At 49.4% G+C, this 17,828-nt stretch overlaps 1 protein-coding gene across 1 annotated transcript; it reads left to right on the top strand.

Annotated features, from left to right (window-relative positions):
• Nucleotides 1–282: 282 nt before the first annotated feature.
• On the top strand, nucleotides 283–17,499 carry POU6F1 (POU class 6 homeobox 1). Its single transcript, XM_036252603.1, has 10 exons — nucleotides 283–450; nucleotides 2,902–3,097; nucleotides 7,206–7,327; nucleotides 8,208–8,433; nucleotides 8,962–9,215; nucleotides 9,877–10,005; nucleotides 10,627–10,830; nucleotides 14,510–14,651; nucleotides 15,181–15,349; nucleotides 16,286–17,499. The coding sequence occupies exons 1-10, from the start codon at nucleotides 403–405 to the stop codon at nucleotides 16,629–16,631; spliced, it is 1,836 nt and encodes a 611-aa protein (XP_036108496.1). The 5' UTR covers nucleotides 283–402; the 3' UTR covers nucleotides 16,632–17,499.
• The last annotated feature ends 329 nt before the right edge of the window (nucleotides 17,500–17,828 follow it).

The following is a 17,828-nucleotide window of genomic DNA, read 5'->3' as shown; positions in this document are numbered from 1 at the left end:
TTTAAGAGTTGTCAGTCTGTACCCTATTTCCACGTCTCTGGGTCTGCCCTATTTCTCAGACCGTTATAATCATTATATTCCGCAAATAAGTGAGATCATGTGGTATTTGTCTTTTTCTGCTTGGCTTGTTTCACTTAGGATAATACTTTCCAGGTCTCTCCATGTCGTCTCAAAGGATAAGGGAAGTGAGACACTTTAGTTTTAAAGTCCTCAGAATCCTTTAAATCTACAGATACTTGGGAGAACTTCGCTTTTCTCTCTTCCTGCCATCCTACTTCTGACTTTTTGATGTGGTATGGAAATGGTACTACTGTGTCATACCAGCCTTTGCTTTTCCCATCCTATTTCACCCCACAGGATGTGCTAGTTGTGGGCCAGCCCCACCTACCCTGACAAGTGACCATGGATCCAGGAGCTGGCCCAGAGTCATCTTTGACTATCAATGAGCAGGTATGTTCTGGGGCAGGAAGAGGTGGGGGAGTTAGGATGGTGGACCAAGAGGTGTGGGAAAGTAGGAAGACCCCACAGAGCCCCTCATCATCTGTTTCTTACCAAAGTTCATGGTCACTTCATGTGTCCAAGTATAGTTGTCCTAGGATTTCTCAGGGGCTGAATTTGGAGATTTAAACCATGACTTTAAAAGGTGAAATAAGCCCGGCTGGTGTGGCTCATTGGATTGAGCGTCATCCCATGGACTGGGAGGTCCCGGTTTGATTCCCTGTTGGGGCACATGCCCTGGTTTCGGGCTCTTTCCCCAGTAGGGGGCATGCAGGAGGCAGCCGATTCATGCTCCTCTCTAACATCTGATGTTTCTGTCTCTCTCTCCCTTCCTCTCTCTCTAAAAAAAATCAATAAAAATATATTTTAAAAAATTTTAAGGTGAAATAAAAATGTACAAATATGCATACACTTAATGGGAAAAGATTTGGACATTGGGCAGTTTGCTTTTAATTTTTTTCTTGCTTATATATATTTTCTAATTTTTCTGCAATGACCATTTATTACTTATGTAATTTTTATTTTATTTTATTATTATTATTTCTTAATCCTCACCTGAGGATATGTTTCCATTGATTTTCAGATACAGTAGTGGGGGAGGGAGGGAGTAGAGAGAGGGAAAGAGAAACATCAGTGTTTGAGAGACACATTGATTGGTTGCTTCCCAAACAACCCCAACCAGGACCAGGGCCGGGGATTGAATAGCAACTGAGGTACATGCCCTTGACCAAAATCGAACCCGAGACTCTTTGGTCCGTGGGGTGATGCTCTAACCGCTGAGCCAAACTGGCCAGGGCTACTTATGTAATTTTTAAATATGTTTTTTATTTTTTATTTTTCCTAGAGAGAGAAACATCAGTGTGAGAGAGGAACATCCATCGGTTGCCTCCTGCACATACCCCAACCCAAGATCAAACCTACAACCTTGGCTTGTACCCTGACTAGGAATTGAACTGGTGACCTTTCAGTGTATGGGACGATGCTCAAATAACTGAGCCACACTTGCCAGGGCACTTATGTAATTTTTTTGGTTAATCCTCACCCAAGGATATTTTTTCCATTGATTTTTACAGAGTGTGGAGAAGAGGGAGGGAGGGGGAGAGAGAGAGAGATAGAAACATCAATATGAGAGAGATACATCGATTGGTTGCCTCCCACATTGGTTGACTGGGGCCGGGGATTGAACCTGCAACCCAGACATGTGCCCTTGACCAGGAGTCGAACCCCTGAGACTTCGGTGCCCAGGCCAACACTCTAACCTCTATGCCACATTGGCCAGGGCACTTATGTAATTTTTAAAAGGAGAAAAAAGATTAACAACTCTTAAAACGTAATTGGAGTGAAGTCCCTCATAGGTCAAGTTTGAGTCAGAAAAGCAACTGCTTTTGGGGGTTTATTTCACTCCAGCTCCCCTGATGGGTCACATTGTCACTTTTTCCAGCAGTCTCTGGCTGGATCCAATTTTCAGGCTTAAGGAGTGTGTTGTGGGAGTGGCTTCAGGCACAGGCCAAACGCAGGGGAGGCCAGACACAGAGCTTTTTAATGTACAGAGCGTCCCTGATTTTTGAGTGCCCCAGTTGGAAGCATTTCAGTGCCAGAGGTAAAGAGCTGAGTGCTGGTTGTTTAAGCAGGGAAGAATATCGTGTTCTGAGGAGGCCCAGGGGCCTGCTGCATTGCTGGGACATGGAGGCTCCCTTCAAGGTCAGAGCAGGCCCACAGCAGATGGCACAACTGTAGCCACAGGCCCACAGGGTACAAGCTCCAGTCTAGGGGGTGGAGCGAGAGGCTACGTCCTCAGGATTCAGGAAGTTAGCGTGCAGGAAAATCTTGGCTTTTACCCCAGAGTTTTGAAAATAAAGGAATCATGAGCTGAAAAGTTACTCAACATTGTGGAGTATTCATTTCCCACTGTTTTATCTTTGAGGGAACTTCTGTAAGGTTTCAAGGGATGTGAAGAGGGATTTGCTTCTTGGCCCAACTTAAGCTGTGGATACTGTGTTAGGGGCCCTCAGAGCCACACACCAATATCCTAGCAGCCAAGAGGACATCCGTGCAAGGCTATGGGATAGACCTTTTACTGCTCCCTGAACTGAGTCCAAGAAAGGGAGCAAATAGAAATACCCCCAAGTGGTTTTGGCTCCGTGGGACTTTTTCCAGCTTGTGTCAGGCCCTGCCCCCATCCCCAGGGCCTACTTTCTCCTAGCAGCTCCTTCCCTGGAATAGGGAGCTGCAGCCTGCCCGGGCCCTGGAATTCTCACTGAGCACACAGTGCTCAGCACAGGAAGTCTGCATCCTCAGGTGCCCTTTCCTCTTTCCCCCAGTCTTACCCAGAGCTCTGGTCCCCAGGAGAGTCTATGTCGCCCCCCCCCCCCCCCAGCAGTGTTCCCTGTCCTCTGTTTGCAGGTCATCGTGATGTCAGGCCATGAGACCATCCGCGTGCTCGAAGTTGGAGTGGATGCCCAGGTCCCTGCTGAGGAAGAAGGCAAAGGACTGGAGGGTATGGCTGCCGAGGGCTCCCAGAGCAGAGGTCCTGCTGAAGCCAGTGAACCTGCTGGTGAAACTGGACCAGACAACCCAGACTCCTCTGCAGAGGCGACTGGTACGAGGCCATTGCCCCCATCTGGTATTGCTCCATCTGGTCCCTCTCTGTGGTTCCCTAGGGAGCCAGCACAAGTCCTTGGGGCCTAGGTGGCTTTAAGGTCTTGTTTTCTTCCTGTCCACTGGATAGCTTTTGGCCATGGCCTGTACTTCTGGTCAGCTGATGGGTCTATCCCGCACTCCCTTGTTCCTGGAACTTTAGTTCTGGTTTCAGTCACTTCCAGACCTAAACTGGAATGGGTCAGGGTGAGGTGGGTGGAGAGGGCAGGGCTCAGCTGAGGGGACTAAATAAACCTCAGAGAGGGCTCCTAGGTCTAAACCAGACCCTCAGACCCAGTGCAGAGAGGACTAGACCTTTAGGATCCTGCCAGCCTTTTTGACTCAGTACCTGCTATGGTAAAGCTGGGAAGTCCCAGAAGCAGGGATGGGAGCATCTCTTACCTACCTTGGACTAGATGTAGGTTAGGTAGGACCTTGCGGAATGCCAGATCCTTACTCCCAGCTGGGCTTGTGTGACTCAAACCTGGTGGACTTATTTCTGCTGTCCTCCAAAGATAACTTGAGGGCGTGAGCTAAATTCTCCTATGTAGGCTGCTCCACCTACACCATCTCCCCTAATTACCTGCAGTAGGGCTGTTCTAGAGGCTAAGGCTGGTACCAGGCACAGCTTACTGGCCACAGGGCACCCTTTCATTGACTTTCCTCATTAGCACCTTGCAAAACAGACATCTCCCTTCGCAGGAAGCCTGAGGTCTCCCTAGCCATTTCCCCCAGAACACCAGGATTCATATCCCCTTGTCTTCTGCTTATCTTCCCTTCCCTAGATTGGCAATCTGGGCTGGTTGGGGTAGGCTAAGAGGGGGATCCAAGAAGACAGCAAATGAGAACAGACAGGCTTTGGCAAAGCAACAACTATTCAACAAGGAAATCACAAGACCTCACATCCTTTTCCTGCAAATTAGTGTGCAGATTTTTTGGGGCCCTCGTAACCTGCTTATTCTCCCCCCTCCCCCTTTTGAGTAAAGAAATGACAAAAGGCAGGACCATTTCCCCCTTGCCTTGAAATGCTGTTTCTATTTTGAGGCCCGGATGGTGCTTCACCTGTGTTTCCATGAGCCAGTGCCCTGGGGAGCAGGCAGGGAAGAACTCTGTCTCAGCCACCCTTCCCATTCCTTTCCATTGTGGGGATAGAGCCCCTTTTCAGAATATTTGGAAGGTTTCCCAGGTTTATCCACAGTGCCTTGACTTCCCTTTTTACCCTTGAAGTGATATTTCTTCTGGTGTCTTATTCTGCTCCTTATCCAAACCTGCTTTCAGCAGTAGACCCTAAGTCAGTTACTCACACCTCAGCACGAGTGTTTATGGCAGTGTGCATCTCTTCCTGAGGCTGGTGTACTGGAGCCTTTCATGAAATCTTTCTCAGTGAAGGAATTTTAATCATCGTCAAGCAGATGAGGCATTTTGGTGATGCTTTCTAAGAAGCTGCCAGCTTAGATTGTGGCCTTACTAGAACCTTTCTAGATATGCAGTATTAAACATTTCCTCTTAAAACAAAGTAACAGGAAATTTTTTCAGGGTGAAAAAATCTAGTGATTTACGGCACTCTAAATGACTACCCAGTCCTTGTCACATATACATATTTTTATAGCTGTGACTGCTGAGGGTAGGCTATGTCGTATGATGCTGACCACCACATGTTTCAGATACCCTTTTCCTTTATTGACATAGATGCACAAATCTGTTCTGGTTTTGGCTATTGCCAAACTGTCTGTTTTTTTCTTTTCTTTTTTTTTTTTTTATCCTCACCCGAGGACATTTTTACATTTTTTGTACAGATAGAGCGGGAGGGAGAGAGAGGAAGGGAGAGAGAGAAAAAAACATCGATGTGAAGGGACACATCGAGTGGCTGCCACCCGCACGACCAACCAGGGCTGGGGACAAACTGCAACCGAAGTATGTGCCCTTAGCGGGAACCGAACCCGGGTCTCTGCGGACCGCAGGCCGACGCTCTAACCGCTGAGCCAAACCGGCCAGGGCAAACTGTCTGTTTTTTGTCAGAACCAGTGTTGCTTTGACTGTCTTTGAATTTTTTTTTTTCTTTGAGATATAGTCCACTCAAATTCTTTTTGAAGAGAAATCAATTTTGTATATAGGAAGAAGTCATCACATGAAAAAACACAAACTCTTGCTATCAATGAGAGAAAAAGTAATTGGCTATAAGATACTGCAAAAATTAACAGTGATAAACGCTAAACTGGGTGATGCTGTAGAGAAACAGGTACATTGTTGGTGTTTCTGTGAATTGGTTTAGCGTTTCAGAAAAGCAGTCGAGCAGGAAGTGACAAAAGTCCTAAATGTATGCAAACTCTTGGACTCCTTGGTCCTACTTTGGAAATATATTCTAATAAAATAAATATTTTATTTCTTTGGATGGTAAGCTTTTATCATTCATGTTTATCATATTCTTGTTTTTTTACTTTTTATAAATCATTATGTTTGTCAAGCAAAATGTTTTTTAAGTTTTCCTAGGTTCAGATTATTCTCATCGTCTCTGACTTTTTATTTTTTTGTGGTACGTGCCCCTAGCAGGAACTGAACCCCGGACTCTCTGGTCTGCAGGCTGACACTCAACTGCTGAGCCAAACCGGCCAGGGCTCTGATTTTTTTCGGTAGTTGGAAATGCATCTCCCTTTGCAGTGGAATGAAATCTGCCATTTTGTTTTCACTTAGTATCTTATAAGGCTTTTGTTGCTGCTTTGTTGTCTCTTTAATTCCTTAAACAATCTGAATCTCTTTATTATGTACTGTGAATGGTACAGTCCCGAGTTAGGTCAGTACCTTTCCAGATTGAAACTTGGGTGGGGAATGCAGGGCTGGAAGGTTATCTAACTCAGTGGTTCCCACTGTGGCTGTGTGCTGTATCACAAGGGAGCTTAAAAGAAAAAAGAGATTAAGAAGTGGAAATTGCCAGTTATGAAAACAGTCATGGGGATGTAAAATATAGCATAGGGAATATAGTCAATAATGTTGTAATAACTGTATGATGTCCGAGGGGTACTAGACTTCTAGGGGTGATCACTTCATAAGTTATGTAAATGTCTAATCACTATGATGTACATTTGAAACTAATATTATATTGAATGTCAACTGTAATTGGAAAATAAAAAAATAAAGAAAAGAGAGAGAGGAGAGATTACTGGCCTCTACTCACAAACATTCTGACTCAGTGAGCCTTGATTAGGCTGGAAATCTATGCCCAGCTGGTATGAACGGGCCACTGGTCTGGTCTAATACTCATCACCCAATACCTAGGCTTCTTTTAATGTCTCACCATATATAAAATAACCCTTTTCCTTGTTGTGTGGCTTTAAAGAGGCGTCCTAGTGGGGATCCCCAATACCTGACAGATCAAGGCAGCAAGAGGAAGCTATAACCTGGATGAAAAGCTTTGATTCACGGAAGTTCCTTTAGAAGCTCACTGGAGCTGCTCATCCAGACGCCAGACTTCAGGGACTGGCAGAGAAAGGCCACCTGGCCTGGGAGCTGCTGTGATCCTGACTGTGGCAAAGACGTGTCCAATTTTCAGGGAATGTCATTTCAAGGATTTCACCCTGCAGAATCCTTGCCCCTCCCCCAATCCGGCTCCCGTCTCCAAAAAGTAGCCTGAAGGTGGGTTGAGCAATGGTCCAGTTGCTGGATGAGCCAAGGAAAGCTGCTCCCATTGATTCTGTCTAGCCCCTTCCCTCCCAACGCATTTACTTCAGGCCCCTCTGTTGAATAGGTGGATAGACCACAATGTTCTGTAGAGTCAAAAAATGAGAAACTGATACCCAGTTGTGCATAGGCCTGCATTTTCTTCATCTAAATGTGGGAAGAAGAGGGCCTACATTCTAGGTCTAGCACAGGGCTCTCCAACCTCCTAGTCTCACTATAAGTAGCATTTTGGAAGCTACCTTCTGGGCCAGCCAGTGATTGGTTTTGGGTTGTGCAGAAATACAGTGTGAGGCTGAGAGTTGCCACTTCAAGCTGACGACAGGACATTCTAGTCTGGTGACCTCTCTGCTCACACCAGGCTCACTCTTTGTCCTTTCTCTCAATGCCACATGAAGTGAAGTCACCCCCGGGGATCCCTTCGAGCCCTGCCCCAGCTGTCGCCACCTTCAGCCAAGCCCCAAGCCAGCCTCAGGCATCACAGACCCTGACGCCCCTGGCCGTTCAAGCTGCCCCCCAGGTAAGAGTCACCCCTGGGAGCTGGACAGAGAGCAATGGGCAGAAGCAAGGTGTGGGACCACCAAGATGGAGTGGCTATGGGATCTGGAAACTTCACAAGGCAGGACAGGGAAGGGGCTATGGCTTGAGGGAGGGAGTCCCCCACGAGGCACCCCTGGCCTTTCCCCTGCCCCAGATCAGGCCCACTGGGAAAAGTAGATCTGTGTTTACCAGGTAATCTCCTTGGGTATAGCAAGGACTATAGAGATTACATTAACTCTTTCATGCCATAAACCATTCTGTTTATCTAATGACTAAATGAGTGAATACCCTCAGTCCCTCTAGTGGATGCCTGGAAAAGTTAATGCATTGTTCACAATTCTCATTCAGTGCCCAAAGGCAGTCCCAGCACAGTGAGCTGCCTCCAGGGTCTCCCAAGCCTGCTGAGCTCCCTGTGACCTTTCGCTAGAGGCACAGATTTTTGAGGCATCCATCAAGGGTAGCCTCCATCAGAGCTTCTCAGAAGCCTCTGTGGGCCCTTGACCACTTGGTTCCGTCAGTCCCTGCCCCCTGCTTCCTGGCCACAAAGTGTTGGTCCTATGGGTAAGGGCCCAGGGAAGGCTGGAAGAGTCTGTGCACTCTCTGCTGTCCTGTGAGCAGGTCCTGTCCTTGATTTGGGCTGCTTCTCTGAATGCAGGCTAGTCTGGTCAGGCACCCCCCTCAAGGCTGAGGCTCCGTCTAGGGCTGGTCTCTTCCCTGCCCTCGTGCAGCCTTTTCCCCATTGCCCTCAGAATGCTTTGTTTGTGCTCAACTGGGTCTGAGAGACCCAGTGTTTGCGCTGTCGATGTTGATTTTTTTTTTTATTTCTTCTTTTCTTTTTGAAATCTTGTTTGCTTTTGCAGGTCTTGACTCAGGAAAACTTAGCCACAGTTCTGACAGGAGTTATGGTTCCAGCAGGGGCAGTTACTCAACCTCTTCTTATCCCCATCAGTATTGCAGGTCAAGTGGCTGGTCAGCAGGGGCTGGCCGTGTGGACAATTCCTACAGCAACCGTGGCTGCCCTCCCAGGACTGACCGCTGCTTCTCCTACGGGGGGAATTTTCAAGCCACCTTTAGCCAGTCTCCAAGGTAACGGCAACTCTCCCCAGGACTGCACCAAGCCCCCCACCACCCAGCACTACCATTCCTGCACGCGGGCTTGCCATGTTGGACTCAGAACCTGCAGCCTACCCAGGGCAACAACCCTGGAGTCCGGATCCGGTGTCCCAGGCACCCAGCCACAGAGCTGCTGCAGCACCTCGGGACTCTAGGTCATGACACCATGCTGGCCCAGCAGGCCTCTCTCACTTCAGCCAACTGTCTGAGACTGCCCCTCTCCCCCCAGACCAGAATTCACCCCATGACCAGCCTCCTGAGAAGGACTGCAAGAAGATACAACTTCTGGTTTTGAACCTACACTTCTCCAGGCCCAAGGGAGGGGGGATGAGAGATGTTGGCATGTGCTGCCCCCTGCAAGGATCAAGGGAATCACAGCTGCCTCTCCCCCTGCCCCACTGCCCCAACCCATTCTCCTTCTTGTGCCAGATCCCTTGGGATGGAGCTGCTCTGGGCTGCGGCTAGGCATTTGAGCACCTCTGTCTCTGCCTTGCTCCATAGCAGCGGCCGTGCTGAACACCGCTCTCCCGGCACCCATACAAGCTGCCCCACCGGTACAGGCCTCCTCGCCCGCCCAGCCCCGGCCACCAGCTCAGCCCCAGACGCTGTTCCAGACCCCGCCGCTGCTGCAGACCACGCCTGCCATCCTACCGCAGCCCACTGCTGCCGCCGCTACTGCCCCCACCCCCAAGCCCGTGGACACCCCCCCACAGATCACCCTCCAGCCTGCAGGCTTCGCATTTAGCCCAGGAATCGTAAGCCGCTGCTGCCCTCACCCAAGGCTGACCAGGGATGGAGCGAATCTTGGGTCAAGGGTGGAACTGACAGGGGAGGAAGGAGGTGGAGGACCAGCCCCCGAATACGGCTCTTTTCCAACACATCAGCAGAGATGGGCTCCCTCCGAAGTCTTCTCCTTGCAGCTGCCAGCCTGTCCATCCCAGACGAGAGCAGACAGCCTCTGCCAAGAGGGCTGGGCAAATTCTCCAGAACCTGAACCACTGGAGAAGCCTTGGAGGGTGGGATTGTGTCTGGGGATCGCAAACTTGTGAGCTATCACTAAGGTGGAGCTAGAGGCTCACAGCCCCATGCCAGCGTCTGTCCAGTGTGGGTCCTGGCTTGGCAGAGGAGCTGTTAGATGTGACTAAAATCGCATCAGCCACTTCAGCATGGCACGTCTCTTTCACGCCTGGCCTGAAAGCCAGAGTTATTCTTCCATGCCTTTGACCCCACCCGTCCTGGCTAACCCCCTGCCACCCGGGCCTGGATACTATTCAGCTGGTGGAGATGGGTCTGCAGCCCACATTCATATCTGCCCCACATCCCTACCTCCTGTCCAGTTCCTTGAGCCCTCTTCCCTCTGCCCCCGGCTCTGTCTATCCCCTCAGCCTCTGAGCAAGGCTCTTCCTCCACCCACAGATCAGTGCTGCTTCCCTCGGGGGACAGACCCAGATCCTGGGCTCCCTCACTACAACTCCAGTCATTGCCAACGCCATTCCCAGCATGCCAGGGATCAGCAGTCAGATCCTCACCAATGCTCAGGGACAGGCAAGTGGTCAAAGCCAGGGCTGAGATTGGGGGCTGTGGAGAAGCTGGTGGGGGGACCAGGACTTGGGCTGAGGGTCTTAGAAACCTCAAGGTGTGAGACTGCTGTTCATATCTCCTGTGTGGCAGCTCTCTGCTGATCCTGAGACCAGGCAGGGGCATAGCCACTACCTTGCCCTGGAGGCACCCACTCTACTTGAGGTGAACACCCACTTCATTCATGGAGCACCGGCTTTGTGGCCAGGGTCTGCGCTAGTTGCTTTCTCATATATCATCTCACTTTGTTTTGAGTACAGATCTATTAGGTAGATTTTTATTCCCATTTTACAGAGATTGAGGTTCAGATAAATTAAGCCACACAGCTAAACTGGCAGAGCAAGGGTTCACATCCAGGGCTGTCTGACTCCACATGCAGACCCATTCCTGCTCCATCACACCTCTGGAGATAGAATAAAGGAAGCAGGCCCTAGACTGTGAATCCTTCACTTTATTGAGGAAGAAACTGAAGCCCATAGGGGTTAAGTGATTCATCTAAGCCCCTCCCCTGCCAGTGTGGGGATTTGGGTTGGAGGTAGAGCTGGACACTGCCCTCACACTTAGATTCCCTGCCTTATTTCCTCCCAGGTAATTGGAACACTTCCATGGGTAGTGAACTCGGCTAGCGTGGCAGCATCAGCACCAGCCCAAAGCCTGCAGGTCCAGGCTGTGACCCCTCAGCTACTGTTGAACGCCCAGGGCCAGGTGATTGCAACCCTGGCCAGCAGCCCCCTGCCTCCACCTGTGGCTGTCCGGAAGCCAAGCACGCCTGAGTCCCCTGCTAAGAGTGAGGTACAAGGGCTGGGGTTGGGGATGGGGGAAGACAGTGCTGTCTGGCATGGGCTGCCTCTCTTCAGACTATAGGCAGGACAAGATTATTTTTGAATCCCCTGAGAAAGCAGGGCACCTCCCCAAAGTGGGGGGAGGTTCAGGGTAGAAGGCCCGCGTGAGTCACGCATGCTCTACCCAGGGAAACTGCACCCCCACCCCTGACCCCTAGCCAGACACACCAAAAACTTGTCTATGGACCCTCAGAAGCTAGTGCCATTCTGAGAAGGCCCAGGAAGAGGAGGTCAAAGTAAACTGGGCCTTGATCAGCTCCAGAGTGAACAAACTGCTGGAAAAGCCCTGGGAGGTTAGTTCTGCATCTCCTGCCTCGTCCCCCTTATCCCTTCACCCTTCCACTCTGTACTGTGGCTTTGTTTATTAACTTATTTGTTCATTCTAGGAGCAGATTTTGAGTGCCTACTGTATTCCAGGTGCTGAAGATAGAGTGATGAATTAGATGCTCCTCCTAGCCTTAAGTAGTCCAGCACTGGAGACAAGTACAAGGCAGCCTGACAAAGACTATGACAGGGGCACAATAAGGGAACCCAGAGAAGGGACCTCTAAAAAAACTGGGGAGTTCAACAATGCTTCCTAGAGAAGGGACGTTGAACTAATGTAAAGGGATGAGTTGGATGAGAGAGTATTTTATCTTTAGGAAATTATAAGATGTATAGTGTGCAGGGGTTCTCAAACCTGAGTGTGCGTCAGAACCACCTGGAGGGTTTGTTGGAATGCAGGTTCCTAGGCCCTGCCCCAGAGTTTCTTATTCAGTAGGTCTGGAGTGGGGCCCAAGAACTCCTCCTTCTATCAAGTTCCCAGGTGTTGAGGCCCATGGTTCTCAAATGTGGCATGCTGCTTCCCAGCTTTGTGAATAATCTCTTAGCCTCATCTGTAAAATGGAGATTATAAAAGGCACAACTGCAAAAGGTTATGAGTGTTGAAGGACAGATTACACACAGGCTATTAACACTCTAGTACACTCTAGCACTTGAAAAACAGTGTTTTTATTGTTATCTCTCTTAGCTAGTGAGGGGGCATGGAAGGGTTTTTAGCAGGGAAATGGCTGACTAAATGTGCATTAAAAAAATTTCCTCTGTTGCCCAAGTGGAGCCAAGAACTGGACTATGGGGAGACTTAAGTCCTTATCACCTGTTAGATGGCAGCTTAAACAGTTCTAGCAAGAGACCAGGGACTCTGAATGAAGACTAAGGCCCTGAGAAGCAAGGAGTGGACTTGAGGGCTCTCGAGAGGTAGAAAGAATCCAGGGAACCGGACCCATCCTAGAGAAATTTGAACTTTTCAGAAAACTTTAAAAAAAAAATACTAATGTCATATAGTTGTTTCTTCTGATTATAAATGATACATGATTTTTATAAAAATTCCAAGATTAGTCCTGGCTGGTTTGGCTCAGCAGTTAGAGCGTCAGCCTGTGGACTAGAGAGCTGGGTTCGGATCCTACTAAGGGCTTGTACCTCGCTTGCGGTTTGTCCCTAGCCGTGGTTAGGGTTGTATGGGTGGCAACCAGTCAATGGTCTCTCTCATGTTAATGTTTCTCTCTCTCCTTCTCTTCCTCCCTTTCTCCCTCCCGCTCTATCTAAAGATAAATGCAAAAATGTCCTCGGGTGAGGATAAAAATAAAATAAAAACTTCTTGCCCTGGCCAGATTGGCTCAGCAGTTAGAGCATCGGCCCCTGGGCCAGAGAGTCCTAGGTTTGCGCTAAGGGCATATACCCCGGTTGGGGTTGTGTGAGGGCAACCGGTTGGTGTGTGTCTCTCGCATCGATGTTTCTCTCTCTCTTCCTCCCTCTCCCACTCACGCTATATCTAAAGATACATGCAAAAAGGTCCTCAGGTGAGGATAAAAATATAAAAGTAAAAAAAATCCAATATTATGCATAATGTAAAAAAGTAAATATCCCTTCTCATTCCACCTTCATTTTTTTTTCCTGGAAATTTAAATGCATTTTTTAAAAGAATTATCCCAAGGAGAGTGTCTAGGGGGAAAAGGAGAAACATCTGTAACAAAAATAAATTAATAAAAATTGGAAAAATAAAAAAATAAAAGAATTATCCTAGTCCAGCTGGTGTGGCTCAGTGATTGAGCATCAACTCATGAACCAAGAGGTCACCGGTTCAATTCCTGGTCAGTGCACATACCCAGGTTGTGGGCTTGGTCCCCAGTGGGGGGCGTATATTCCCTCCCTCTCCCTTCCTCTCTCTCTAAAAATCAATAAAAATATATTTTAAAAAATTTAAATTATCTCATAAAACCTATTTTTCACCTTTTTTTTCTCCCACTTAGCACAATGGCTCTGAGCTTTTTTTCTTTCTTTCTTTTTTTTTTTATTCTCACCTGAGGACATTTTTCTATTTTTTGTTCAGATAGAGTGGGAGGGAGAGAGAGAGAGAGGAAGAGAGGGAGAGAGAGAAACATCAATGTGAAAGGGACACATCGAGTGGCTACCACCCACACGACCCAACCAGGGCCGGGGACAAACTGCAACTGAGGTACATGCCCTTAGCGGGAACCGAACCTGGGTCTCTCTGGACCACAGGCCGATGCTCTAACCGCTGAGCCACACCGGCCAGGGCTCTGAGCTTTTCTTCCATGTCAGTAGTTAAGACATATACTTTATTCTTTTAATTTATTTTTTGTTGTTAATCCTCACCTGAGGATATTTTTTCCATTGATTTTTTTTTAGACAGAGTGGAAGGGAGGGAAGGCGGGGGTGAGGGGGTGGAGGGAGAGAGAGCGAGAGAGAGAAATATCGATGTGAGAGAGACACATTGATTAGTTGCCTCCTGCACGATCCTGACTGGGTTTGGGGATTAAACTTGCAATCTAGGTACGTGCCCTTGACCAGAATCAAACCTGCACCTCTTTGGTCCATGAGCCCATGCTCTAACCACTAAGCTACACCAGCCAGGGCATATATACCTTATTCTTTTTTATCCTCACCTGAGGACATTTTACCATTTTTTGTTCAGGTAGAGTGGGAGGGAGAGAGAGGAACAGAGAGAGAGAGAGAAACATCGATGTGAAAGGAACACATCGAGTGGCTGCCACCCACACGACCAACCAGGGCCGGGGACAAACCGCAACCGAGGTACATGCCCTTAGCGGGAACCGAACCCGGGTCTCTCAGGACCGCAGGCCGATGCTCTAACCGCTGAGCCAAACCGGCCAGGGCTACCTTATTCTTTTAAATGACTGCACAGTATCTCACAGGGAGGTTCCAGATGTCATTCGCCAGTTCTCTACTCAATGATGTTTGGGCCTGGGAGGCTCTAAAATCAGGTTAGGTTTCTCCTCTGAGGGCAGCGATTTGAGAGCAGTTGTCTCGAAGGTGGACACCTGTGGGGCTTTGACCAACTGTATTGGACCTTTCTGAGATTCTGACCTGCCTGTGTCACGGTGGCCATGAGGCTCCAGCTTGGTAGGACAGGTTGCTGTGCCTATTTCAGTGGTCATTATCATTGTGTGGGTGATAATAAGTAGCGTCTAGTCTTGCTTTTTGATGGGGCACAGGTGGGAGTGTGGAGTTCATGCCCATTTGTGCTCCTGTCTCTGATCCATGCAGGGACTCTGACCCTCTGAGCTGGGCAGGTGGGTAGTAGAGGCTTGTTGGCTCTCTTCTCCTAGGTGCAGCCCATCCAGCCTACGCCAGCTGTGCCCCCGCCTGCTGTGGTCATCGCCAGCCCAGCCCCAGTGGCCAAGCCATCTGCCTCTGCTCCCATCCCAATTACCTGCTCAGAGACTCCCACTGTCAGCCAGTTGGTGTCCAGTAAGTGGCTCCTGGAGGAGGTTATGGAGAATGGGAGAGGCATTTATTTGGACACCCTGACCTCTTTGGATACTGCTCTCCTTAATAAACTTCCTGGAGTCCAAAGGGGAAGGGCAGATGCTCAATGCCAGGGACTGGCTTTCTTATCCCTGTTGAGCTGGATTCTAGGCATGATGAGGCTGTATCTCCCTTGGCTGTCTCTCCTGTGGTCTCTCACCCAGTATTTGAAAATGTGGATGGCTAACAGGTGTGCTCACGGGCCAGAAGTAGGGAGAATGGGGAGGGTCAGCAGTCAGAACAGGAAGAACTTGAAAATAGACCCCTACCTCCAGACAGGTTGCTCCAGGGCCCTTTCTCTCTGACTCCCAGTATTGTTTATCTTGAGGACAAGGTTAATGAGGGTCTTAAGGGTGCATAGACCTTTTGCCAAATGTCCTAATCCATCGGCACCAGGCCAGGCCAATGTGCTGGTTAAGCAGTGATGATTATCTGTCCTCTGCACTCACCCCTGGTCCCTTCTCTGGCCTAGAGCCACATACCCCAAGTCTGGATGAGGATGGGATCAACTTAGAAGAGATCCGGGAGTTTGCCAAGAACTTTAAGATCCGGCGGCTGTCCCTGGGCCTCACACAGACCCAGGTGGGTCAGGCTCTGACTGCTACAGAAGGCCCGGCCTACAGCCAGTCAGCCATCTGCCGGTAAGTAAGGCAAGGTCAGGGCCTGCTCAAGTGCCTGGTGCCACGAGGGATTCACAGAGACCTGGGTATCTGATCCCTTTATTCTCCCTTGCTCCTGCCTTCTTCCAAATCAGGAAGGCTGCTTTAAGGATAAGCTATGAATACCTGGAGTAGCCAAAGACTGTTCAGGTCCTCTGAGGGGCTTCTGATGTTTATCCTCCAATCCTGAGCATTTACATAGACTTTTTCTGGGAACCCAAGACTCTAATTCTAGGAATCCTAGAGGGAAAGGAGTACAGCTTATGGAATTAGTCACAGCGGTGGGAACTTGAGTTCTGGCTTGGCTCTGAGCTGTACTGCACCATCACCCCTATCATGCTCCCATCTTCCCGTCTTGTAAGGCTCGACTCTGCAGCGATGTAGCTGGCTCTGGTGCCCGTATCACAGGAGGGGTAGCAGAGGGTTTCAAACAAGAATGAGTGCATGGCTCAGGTGTGGCTGAGAGGTTTCATCTGCCTTCCAATTCCATAAATAGACTAGAGTGACTATTAATCTCAGTGCCATGTTGGGAAGACTGTAGTCACATCCAGGGTCTGACTTGGTGATGCTGCTCTAAGTGTGATTAGAGGAGGACAGCACTCAGGACATCCATGTGCCCTGCCTGGAGGCCTCTCAAGATAACACGTCAGTGAACTCACTTGTTTCAGTGTGAGGGTTCTGGAATGGTTGTTCGTAGGGCAGCTGCACTGTTATCACTGTCCTACTGAGCTGAGGCCATGGGAATAGTCCCTTTGCTATGACCTGGGATACAGGACAGTGTGAGATATCTGGGCTTAACTGAGCCAGGGGGGTCTTGGTAGGGGTGGTGAGGAGCAGCCCCTTAAGGAGAATGCTCATACCCGGGTATGGGGAGTAAGACACTCTCACTGTCCCTCTCTGGGCTTGGGTCACCTACAGGTTTGAGAAGCTGGACATCACACCTAAGAGTGCCCAGAAGTTGAAGCCAGTACTGGAGAAGTGGCTGAATGAAGCCGAACTCCGGAACCAAGAAGGCCAACAGAACCTGATGGAGTTTGTGGGAGGTGAGCCCTCCAAGAAACGCAAACGCCGCACCTCCTTTACTCCCCAGGCCATAGTGGCTCTCAATGCCTACTTCGAGAAGAACCCCTTGCCCACTGGCCAGGAAATCACTGAGATTGCTAAGGAGCTCAACTATGACCGGGAGGTTGTGCGGGTCTGGTTCTGCAATCGGCGCCAGACGCTCAAGAACACCAGCAAGCTGAACGTCTTTCAGATCCCTTAGGGCTCAGCCCCCAGCCCTGTGTTCCAGCACTTTGTACTTGTCCCTTGGCACCCAGCTGCAGCCACAGCCGTGACAGCACCTGTCATTCTGCTACATGTGGCTCTGCTTGTCCTGGGTCTTGAGACCCCACTGTGTGCATGCCCGTCAGCTGCCTGTGCTGTCCCCCACATATTGCACATCGTGGGGAGGGCATAGGGGCCCAGTAAGAGCACCAGGCTCTGGGCTGGTCATGCCAAGGGAGGGGGTTTGTGGTGTCACTTAAAAAAGCACTTTGCTAACGTGGTTTTTGAAGGGTGAGTTTTGAAGGGTTGGGAACCAGAAACTCCCTGTCTTTGGGGCAGGCCTGCAGCAGCCCCTACGGACTGACCATTAGCTCTTATTTTCAACGGCTTCTCTTTCCACCTCTCTTTGCTCCTCTGTGCAAGCGTGGCAGGTACAGCAGCTCATCCAGCAGAACCACAGCCTTGCCCTCTTTGCCTGCAGGCACACTATCCCCTGAAAGGACCCAAGAGACACAATTCTGAAAAGGGTGATGTGCTGCTCAAAATGTCAGACTCAGTGTCTACCTTGACCTCAAGGTCAGAAGGTAACTCAGCCCTGGGGCCGGAACGTGTCACCTCCTCCCCCACCTCTCCCAGGTTCCTTTTGAGGGAAATTGCACTAAAGCAGAACCTTTTCTTGTGTAATCCATGTTGGAAGGAAGCAACACTGAACTCTAGCTGTCCTGGACTTGACCTGGGTCTGTGGCAGGTTGGGAACTTAGTAAATGAGGCTATTCTTCCAGACTTTAATCTCTGCCCATGACCCCCCCCCCCCCCCAACACTGTGGGTTAAGAGAATTTACAGCCTGAAAATCCCCTTCCCAAGTAAGCAGGCACTTTGGAGAAAAATGAGGAAAGAAATGATTCTTTCCCTATCTTCACTTTCTTCCCCAACCCAGGACTGGGGCCTTCTCTGAAGGGGCAAATTAAACAATAAATCAGACAGCAAGGCCTGGGGGAAAGGCCAACATTCAAGAGAGCTGATGGCAGCTCAGGAAGGTCTCTTGTGGAAGGTGACTTAACTCTAATTTTCTTTGTAGCTTTAAGCCTTGGATACTGCAGGAGAAATCTTATTTTGTCCAGAGTCTAAGACCCTATATTTGTGCAAGTAATCTCCTCAGTGCTCCACTGAACCAAGAACACCCCTGGAGCAGGA

Source organism: Molossus molossus, unplaced genomic scaffold (genome assembly GCF_014108415.1).
Source record: "Molossus molossus isolate mMolMol1 unplaced genomic scaffold, mMolMol1.p scaffold_m16_p_10, whole genome shotgun sequence".
Lineage (NCBI taxonomy): Eukaryota > Metazoa > Chordata > Mammalia > Chiroptera > Molossidae > Molossus > Molossus molossus.
The sequence above is the reverse complement of the archived record's forward strand: the minus strand, read 5'-3'. Positions and strand labels throughout refer to the sequence as shown.